The sequence below is a fragment of the Miscanthus floridulus genome, chromosome 14, assembly GCF_019320115.1.
Source record: "Miscanthus floridulus cultivar M001 chromosome 14, ASM1932011v1, whole genome shotgun sequence".
NCBI classification, from domain to species: Eukaryota; Viridiplantae; Streptophyta; class Magnoliopsida; order Poales; family Poaceae; genus Miscanthus; species Miscanthus floridulus.
In genome coordinates, this window is record NC_089593.1 from 76126272 (window position 1) to 76135977 (window position 9706).

At 59.3% G+C, this 9706-nt stretch overlaps 2 protein-coding genes across 2 annotated transcripts; one reads left to right on the forward strand and one right to left on the reverse strand.

The window, feature by feature from the left end:
* Nucleotides 1-516: 516 nt before the first annotated feature.
* On the forward strand, nt 517-819 carry LOC136503780 (uncharacterized). Its single transcript, XM_066498750.1, has one exon. It carries the CDS (start codon nt 517-519, stop codon nt 817-819), a length of 303 nt encoding a protein of 100 aa, XP_066354847.1.
* Nucleotides 820-5157: 4338 nt separating this feature from the next.
* LOC136503781 (uncharacterized) lies at nt 5158-5848 on the reverse strand. Its single transcript, XM_066498752.1, has 2 exons — nt 5763-5848; nt 5158-5680 (listed from the first exon to the last, which is right to left on the reverse strand). Exons 1-2 carry the CDS (start codon nt 5846-5848, stop codon nt 5158-5160), a joined length of 609 nt encoding a protein of 202 aa, XP_066354849.1.
* Between the last annotated feature and the right edge of the window lie 3858 nt (nt 5849-9706).

The following is a 9706-nucleotide window of genomic DNA, read 5'->3' on the forward strand; positions in this document are numbered from 1 at the left end:
GACAACGGGTTCCCCGAGGTACATAACGCCTTCATGATCTTCGGCGGACCCTCGGCGTGCCTTACGGCGCGACAGTGAAAGAGGGAACGCTGAGAGGTCTTCTCTGTCCAGGTGGCCACTCCCCGGTACCTCGACTGGTCTCGGGAGGCAATCACCTTTGACCAAGATGACCACCCCAACCATGTTCCGAATCCCGGGCAGTACCCACTTGTTGTCGACCCGATCGTCGGCAACACCCGACTCACCAAGGTGTTGATGGACGGAGGCAGCGGCCTCAATATCCTTTACGCCAACACCCTAGAGCTCTTGGAGATCGACCGATCAAGGCTCTGAGGCGACGCCGCACCTTTCCACGGCATTGTGCCAGGGAAACGCACGCGACCCCTCAGGCGCATCGACCTTCTCGTCTGCTTCGGCACCCCCTCCAACTACCGCAAGGAGGTCCTTACCTTCGAGGTGGTCGGGTTCAGGGGAACCTACCACGCCATCCTGGGGCGGCCGTGCTATGCCAAGTTCATGGCAGTCCCCAACTATACCTACCTCAAGCTCAAGATGTTAGGCCCCAGTGGTATCATCACGATTGAGTCCACATACGAACATGCATACAACTGCGACATCGAGTGCATCGAGTACGCCGAGGCTCTCACAGAGGCCGAGACCCTCATCGCCAACCTCGACCAACTCAGTGGTGAGGCACCGAACTCCAAGCGTCGTGCAGGGGTGTTCGAGCCCGCGGAGGCCGTCAAGCTCGTCCCGGTCGACCCCGCCTGCCCCGACGACCGAGCGCTGAAAATCAACACCACCCTCGATATCAAATAGGAAGCCATGCTCGTCGACTTCCTCCGTGCGAATGCCGACATATTCGCATGGAGTCCCTCGGACATGCCGGGCATATCGAGAGAGGTCGCTGAGCACACCTTGGACATCCGGGCTGGCTCTAGACCGGTGAAGCAACGCCTGCACCGATTCGATGTGGAAAAGCGTAGGGCCATCGGTGAGGAAGTGCAGAAACTCTTGGCGGCCGGGTTCATCAAGGAAGTGTCCCACCCAAAGTGGTTGGCTAACCCCGTGTTAGTTAGGAAGAAAAATGGGAAATGGAGGACGTGTGTAGACTACACCGGTTTGAATAAAGCCTGTCCAAAAGTCCCCTTCCCATTACCCCGAATCGATCAGATCGTTGACTCCACTGCGGGGTGCAAGACCCTATCTTTCCTTGATGCGTATTCTGGTTACCATCAAATCAAGACGAAAGAGTCCGACCAGCTTGCGACTTCTTTCATCACCCCATTCGGCATGTACTGCTACGTGACTATGCCTTTCGGCCTCAAAAATGTGGGGGCCACGTACCAGCGGTGCATGACCTAGGTCTTTGGCAACCACGTTGGGCGAACCGTCGAGGCCTATGTGGATGACATCGTGGTCAAGTCCAGAAAGGCCGAAGATCTCGTCAACGACTTGAAGATAGCCTTCAAATGCCTTAGAGAGAAGGGCATCAAGCTCAATCTCGAGAAGTGTGTGTTCGGGGTCCCCCGAGGCATGCTCTTGGGATTCATAGTCTCGGAGCGCGGCATCGAAGCCAACCCAGAGAAGGTCTCGGCCGTAACCAGCATGGGACCAATCAGAGACCTCAAGGGAGTGCAGAGGGTCGTGGGATGCCTTGCGGCCCTGAGCCGCTTCATCTCGCGCCTCGGTGAAAAAGGCTTGCCTCTGTATCGCCTCTTGAGAAAATCCGAACGCTTTTTCTGGACCCCCGAGGCCGAAGAAGCCCTCGCCAAGCTTAAAGCACTGCTCACTAATCCTCCTGTCCTGGTACCCTCAGCCAGGGATGAGGCCCTCTTACTCTACGTCGCCACGACGACCCAAGTGGTCAGCGCTACTGTAGTAGTAGAAAGGCAGGAAGAAGGGCATGCTCTACCCACCCAATGACCTGTTTACTTCATCAGCGAGGTGCTCTCCAAGACCAAAACACGCTACCCCCACATCCAGAAGCTGGTCTACATTGTAGTCCTAGCCCGGCGCAAGCTGCGTCACTACTTCGAGTCCCACCCAGTGACCGTGGTATTGTCTTTCCCCTTGGGAGAGATAGTCCACAACCGGGAAGCCTCAGGCAGGATAGCCAAGTGGGCCGTCGAGCTTATGGGGGAAGCCTTGACTTTTGCGCCTCAGAAAGCAATTAAGTCTCAGGTCTTGGCCGATTTTGTGGCTGAGTGGATCGACACCCAATTACCACCTGCCTAAGCAAGCAGTGCTGTTCTTCACTGACATTATCCACAGGTTTGGGGTTCCTAACACCATCATCACCGACAACGAGACACAGTTCATCGGCAATAAATTCCTGACATTCTACAACGACCACCACATCCGTGTAGCCTGGTCAGCCATAGGACACCCAAGGACTAACGGCCAAGTAGAGCGTGCCAATGGCATGATCCTACAAGGCCTTAAGCCAAGAATTTACAACCGGTTGAAGAAGTTTGGCAAGAAATGGCTCGCCGAACTCCCATCGGTTATCTGGAGCCTGAGGAACACTCCAAGCCAAGCCACGAGGTTCACGCCTTTCTTCCTGGTCTATGGGGCCGAGGCCATCCTCCCCACTGACTTGGAATATGGTTCCCCAAGACTACAAGCCTATAACGAACAAAGTAACCGCACCACCCGAGAGGACACCCTCGACCAACTAGAGGAAGCCCGAGACGTCGCGCTGCTGCACTCCGCTAAATACCAGCAAACCCTACGACGCTATTAGGCCCGGCGTGTCTGAGGCCGAGACTTGAAGGTAGGTGACCTGGTGTTGCGGCTAGCACAGAGCAACAAGGGCCGCCACAAGTTGACCCCGCCATGGGAAGGACCGTACATCATCGCCCAAGTGCTGAAGCCCGGGACCTACAAGCTAGCCAACGAAAAGGGTGAAATCTTCACCAACGCTTGGAACATAGAACAGCTACGTCGCTTTTATCCTTAAAATTTCAAGCATTGTATATATTGTTTCTCGGAATGCAATTGAAACCCGTTTTTTAGTTGTTCTATTTTTTTGAGAAATTCCCTGAGCCTATCGTTGGTCTCGGCACCACGATGACACTATAAGGGAGACTCGGCTCTGCCTCCACAGAGCTGAATCTCCCTCGGGGGCTAGATGGGGGATTCCCCCTAAAGTCCCATGCGCCATTTTTAGTCATTTTTCGAAAAAATTCCTACGCCAAACCCTCTAGCACACTCTGACGAATCGGTTGCGAAAAACCCAAGGACCAAAAGCCCGTCTTAGGGCCAGAAGGCCGGCTAAGTCACGAGACGGCCTAAGCCTCCGGGCTATGGCGCTCCCTCACCACCTTTCGCCCAAGGGATGGCTCAGGCTCCAAAGAGGTTTTTTGCAAAGAAATCAGATCAGAGACAACAAGAGGGCAGAGGCTCGGAAACACAAGACAAGCGATTAAAGAAACACGAGTAATTTAAAAACAGAGGCATCGACGGCCATAAGCGTTACGATACAAATTTAATTCCTACTCTATTTACATGGCCGCTTGGGCCCAGGTCAAGGCTCAGGACCTCTGGCATCGGTAGACAGCGGGGGAGGGACCACCTCCTCTTCAAACAACATTGCCAGCGCGGTGCCAGGGCCTTCCGCCCCCTCCAACAGCTTGATCACCACCTCGTTGGCCTCATCGTCATCATCGGGCAAGACATAGCCATCGCTGATGGCTTGAAGGTCAACACCAATGTAGTGCGAGGCGATGATGGCCAGTGCGCTCTTGACGCCCGTATGCAGCGCTCCTCGGAGCCGCTCATGCACTTGACTGCTCAGCGCAATCAGACGACTCCCAAGGGAGCTGCCTGACTGAACCCCCTTGACCACCAGGGCCTCGCAAGCGGCACGGGCGGCACTCTTCAGCGCCTCGTGCTCCCCGATCTCGGTCTTGAGCACCGTCTGCACCACGCTGGCAGCCTCGGCTGCCCGGGTAACCTCTGCCTCTGACTCTACACCACAGAAAATGGAATGGGGTTGAGCGAGAAAAAAAACAAGCTAAATAGGGATGGAAGCCTATGGAACTCACCCTTGGCCTTAAGCTCCCAGTGTCGGGCCTCGACCCGAAAGGCCTCAGCTTTCTCCTTCAGGCGCTGAGCCTCGACCCGAGAAGCCTCGGCCGCCCTGGAAGCTTCACTCCCTAGCTCTGCGTCACACCAGGAAGTTAGGGAACGAACATAAGAAAAAGCGAATAAAATGAAGGGACTAGGACTCACCCTCGGCCTTTCCCCTCCAAACCACAGCCTTGGTTCGTGAGGCCTCAGCCATTGCAAGGGCCTCATCCAAAGCGCCTTTCGTCAGCTGGTGCGCATTCTGTTCCGCCCCTAGCTGCCTAGCAAGAGCCGTGGCCAAGGCCATAGCTTCTATGACTCGAGACCTGAAGGCATCCCGATCACTGGCCACGCGGGTGAGCTCCTCCTCCAACTCCTTGACCTGCACCACCAGAGGGGCGAGCTGCTCCTGGGCCATGGCCGCCTCGACCTTCGCGTTGGCACAACGAAGGCGGAGGTCCTCCACCTCTGCGCTCCGCGCTAACATGAGCTCATTGGTGCCTGCAAGAAGGCCCTTCTGCCGCTGAATCTGGTCCCAGACATCCCTCTCCCGATGGAGGAAGACCGACTTCCCAAGAGATCGGGTCTCGAGCTCCTAGGGGAAACAGAACAGGGGTCAATCCCTACAAAGAAAACTCAGAAAAAGACCACCGCATGGGAAAAGAAAGCACGAACCTGGGCGACTCCGGGCAAATCGTTGGCCACCACGGACAGCGCCGTCCGTAGAGACCGCTCTGCCAGTTGGTGGTACTACTCGAATGTGTCCCAGCGACCGCCCTCGGCCGCATCCTCGAGGGCAAACAGAGGCTCTGCCTCAGGATCATCCCAGCTTTGCCACAGGACATGCGGGTGGTTCCACCCGCGGGGCTCAGGTCGCACCCGCACGAGGGCCGAGCTTCCCTCGCCCGGGGTTGGAACCGGCTGTTCCACGACACCGGCCATCTCGGCGCCGGCCATCTCCTGCGCCCGGGAAGTATCGTCGGAGGAGATCGGAAGAACTTCCACCTCCCGGGCGCTCTCCCGCAACGGCGGCGGGCCTTGAACCAAGGGTGCCGCCAAGGCCTCTGCCGCCTTCATCTCCACTTCCTAGGCCGGTAGCCCCGCCATGATCATGTCAGCGTCGGTGGTCCCAGGGGCTCTAGCCTCTGCCATCATGGCCTCAGTGGTCCCGGGGGCTCCGGCCTCCGCCATCGTGGCCTCGGTGGTCTTGGGGGCTCTAGCCTCCGCCATCGTGGCCTCGGCGGTCGCGAGGGCTCCGATGCCCGCCGTAGTGGCCTCGATGGTCCTAGGCGCCGCAGCCTCCATCGCCCTGGCCTGTGAAACCCCGGGGACCTCAGTCCCAGTGGTCTCGGTGGCCAAGGGAACCTCGGCCGCATCCGACCCACGGGCCTCACCATCATGGGGCGGAGGCACTCCCTCCCCCTCCTGTGTCAGGGCCGCCTCGGCAGCCCCTCCTTGGGTGGCCAGCTCCTTCGGGTCAGCCCTCGCCGACGCCGCGTCACGTTGTAGGGAGGCTTGCGCCTCTACCACCCAGTGGGCGGTGGAGCCAGGGTTAACCTTGAGCGCTTTAAGGGGCGCCAAGGTAGGCACCTCCGCAGGCCGCTTCCGGCTAAGGACAAGACGATCACAGGGTCAGCACAAGACAAAAGAACGAACGGAAGGCACTACGACCCCACCAAAAATACACCTGCCTCAAGCGGGGCGGCAACCGCTTCGCCACGGCGACCCTTGTCCACAAAGACGGCCACGACGGCAGAGGCATGGCCTCCGTGTCCATCGGTGCCGGTTGGTCCTCAATGGACCCCGGTGCCCCCTCGGTCCTCTGCGGGGGTAGTTGCATCGCCTCCGCCGCCAATTGCTCCACCGCCGCCACCGAGCCCACCGGGCTGACGGCGCGTTTGCCCAACGCCCGCGCCTTGGGCGTGTCGGCCTCAGCCCTGGAGCGGGCAATTGCCGACCCTGGGTCTGCTTCTCCTCCTCCTCCTGGGAGCGCCAGGCTACTGGCCGATGCCCCGGGCACCGTCTCCCCTATGTTAGGGAGATGGTCCAGGGGACCCCGCCCCATCTCGCCCTCGTCATCCCTGTCCGAGGCCTCCGTCGACAGCGACGGCGATGGGGATTCCTCCAATGGGAGGCCATCCTTCCTTTGTTGACAGCGACGCTTGTCCAGCTCCTCACGCACGAGGATCTTCTTCGTGCGCTTCGCCGCCTTGGCGTCTTTCCACTTTTTCTGCGCCTCGGCATGCGCCCGATTGATCGCCCGCCGCCTCGCGTCCTTGGGAACGGGAGGCGGAGAGGCGCGCACGTCCCTCATCCCCTGCAGGAACGGCGAACACGCATAAGGGAACGAGAAGTAAGGAGAAACGGAGGAGGCTCGGGGGCTACAGCGGCGCATGACTTACCAGCAAGAGGAACCCATGCGATGGGTGCATCGCGATGGGGGTCAGGTTGCCGCCCCTCAGCTTTGGCTCCACCGTCTCCCCCACCCGACGAAGAATTTCCTTGTCGGAAAGGGCGGAGGAGGACATCCGGATGCCCTCATTGGGCTCACCCGGCCTCATCTCAAACAGTCGCCGCCGCCAAGCCATCAGTGGCAGCACCCTTCGGTGGTGGAAGGCAGCCATGACCATAGCCGCGGTAAGGCCACGGCCCCATAGCCTCTCCAGCCCCTCCAGAAGCAGCTACAGCTTAGGCTGATCCTCCCTCAGGACGCCGTACTTCCACCTCTCCGGGCAGCTCCCCACAATCCACCCAGTGTAGGGGGGAAGTCCTCCATCGTCGTTGCGAAGGTAGAACCAGCTCGTGTACCATCGGCGATTGGATGACGCGAGCTAGGCTAGGATGTAGAGGTGCTGGCGGTCCTTGCACACTTGGAGAGTGCAGCCGCCGGCCCTCGTCGCTTTCCTCATGCCCGACGTGCCCGTCGGCTTAGTGGTATGCCCCGCCCGGAAGAGATGGAGCCACAACTCCCAATGGGGAGCAATCCCCAAGTACCCCTTATAGACGGCAACGAAGATGGCCGCCTGTGCGATGGAGTTGGGGTTGAAGTTGTGGAGCTCCACACCATAGTAGTGCGGGAGCGCCCGCATGAAATGATCCGTCGGGACGCCGAGGCTGCGCTCGTGAAAGGAGACGAAGCTCACGACGTAACCATCGTGAGGCCTTGGCTTCGGCTCGCCCGACGGAGCGATCCACTCCGGTCTATTGGGGTCCATCACCGGACAAAGGAGTCCACTATCGATAAGCGACTAAAGCATCTCCGTGGTGACATCAGATGGATCCCAAGGGTCCGCCTCGATGACAACGATGTCGCCGGCCATGGATGCGGTGGAGGGATCGAATGCGGCGGTGAGTTTCTTTTTTTTCTCTCTCTCTCTTTCTCGCTCTCTCCCTGGCTCGCTCTTCTCCCTTCTTCTTCCCGGCACCCGCTACTCTAGCGACGGCTCAATGGGGGCAGAGCTAATGCAGGCAAGGTAAGGTGAGGAGGGGCGAGGCTCTTTGCGTATTTATGTGGGGAGAAGGCGAAACGGATGGGCGATGAAATCGGGGAAGTTTCCCCTGGATCCGGCGTGGTTAACCCCGATCCGATTTTACCGCCCACGCGCCCACCTTTTTCTCATTAATTGCAGGAATAGTTACATCCCATCCACCACGTCGCGCCCGACCACTGCCGCAGCAGGCGTCGTTTCGCCTCCCCACAAAACCACCTCAAAAGGTGCGCCAGCCGTTGTTGAGCCAATGGGGAAGATATTCCCCCCCGCCCCATTCCTTTCAGATGAAGGAACCAGGCTCTAAGCCTATTATGGTCCAGGGGTTCGAAGGCTGGGCCCCTAGGGGTTTCGATAGCCGCCCCAGGACAATAGAGTCAGGGACGACCACGGGCGAGCCCACACGGGGCCAAGGCCCAAGCCAGCGAAATGCTTGGGACACCCTAAGTCGTGTCCGAGACCGGCAGGGAGGTCTCCAAATGGGATCCCACCGTAGGGAGGCGCCGAGTCACCGAGGCCCAACGAACGGCCTCGGCACCCACTAAAGAAACCCTCCGGTACTCTTGGAGTGCGTCTCTGGACCGCTAGCCGTCCCCTAGCGAATGGGGCATGGGCCTCCACTCAGACTTACCCGATAACAGCTCACCGAAAGTGCCAACGCTCGTGCCCACCGAGGGTAGCCTGGCACATTCCACCCCTCCTTCCGAGCGAAAAGGAAGCATGAGGGTCGTACAAAAAAGCCAGGGGAACCCCTGACAGACCTCTTGCTCCGTGCAGAGGCTAGGGGGCTCTTCCTGCAACCTTACCAAGACCTAGCGACCCCGGCTCGCACTCAAGGGGGCTCGGCAAGACAACCCCTCCTTCCGAGCGAAAAGGAAGCGTGAGGGTCGTACAAAAAGCCAAGGGAGCTCCTGACGGCCCTCTCACTCCGTGCAGAGGCTAGGGAGCCCTTCCTGCAGATATGCCGAGACCCTACGACCCAGGATCGCACCCAAAGGGGCCTCGGCAAACAAACCCTCACGCGCGAGGGGCGTACAAAAAGCCAGGGGAACCCCTGATGGCCCTCTCGCTCCGTGCAGAGGCTAGGGGGCTCTTCCTGCAACCTTATCGAGACCCAGCGGCCCAGGCTCGCACCCGAATGGGCTCGGCAAACAACCCCTCCATCCAAACGAAAAGGATGTGTGAGGGTCGAACAAAAAAGCCAGGGGACCCCTGACCGCCCTCTCGCTCTAGGCGGAGGCTCGGGGGATCCTCCTGCACCCAAGACAAAGACAAACGACGTAAGCCCACACTAGAAGTTTCGCTACGAATACGATAAAGGGCACCGAGCTCGTTATGGTCCAGGGGTTCGAAGGCTGGCCCCCCTAAGGTTTCGACAGCCACCCCAGGGCAATAGAGTCAGGGACGACTATGGGCGAGCCCACGAATGGCCAAGGCCCAAGCAGACAATCGCTCAGGGCATCCTAAGTCGTGTCCGAGACCGGCAGGGAGGTCTTCGAATGGGATCCCACCGTAGGGAGGCACCGAGCCACCGGGGCCCAGTGAACGGCCTCGGCACCCACTAGAGAAACCCTCCGGTACCCTTGGAGTGTGTCTCCGGACCACTAGCTGTCCCCTAGCAAACGGGGCGTGGGCCTCCACTCAGACTTACCCAATACCAGCTCATCGGAAGTGCCACCGCTCGTGCCCACCGAGGGTAGCCTGGCATATTCCACCCCTCCTTCCGAGCAAAAAGGAAGCATGAGGGCCGCACAAAAAATCAGGGGCACCCCTGACCACCCTCTTGCTTCGTGCAGAGGCTCGGGGGCTCTCCCTGCGACCTTACCGAAACCCCACGACCCCAACTCGCACTTGTGGGCTTGGCAAATACGATAAAAACTCCTCGCTCAAAACACGAAAAAAGCCCCTGGAGGAGTGACTCCACTCCTCCAGGGCCTCAGGGGCTACACCCGGCGGGTGCGCTCGCACGCACCCATCAAAACCTCAAGAAGCAAAACACAATCCCTACGGGAGCGGCTGCAAGCCAAGTCTCGACAAACCCTCAGGGAGAGTGCACGCACTCCCCCTAAGGCTCGGGGGCTACTGTCGGGTACCATAGAACGGGGTACCCCGAGCGTACACCAAAAGAGTCACTTAAATCCCATCAA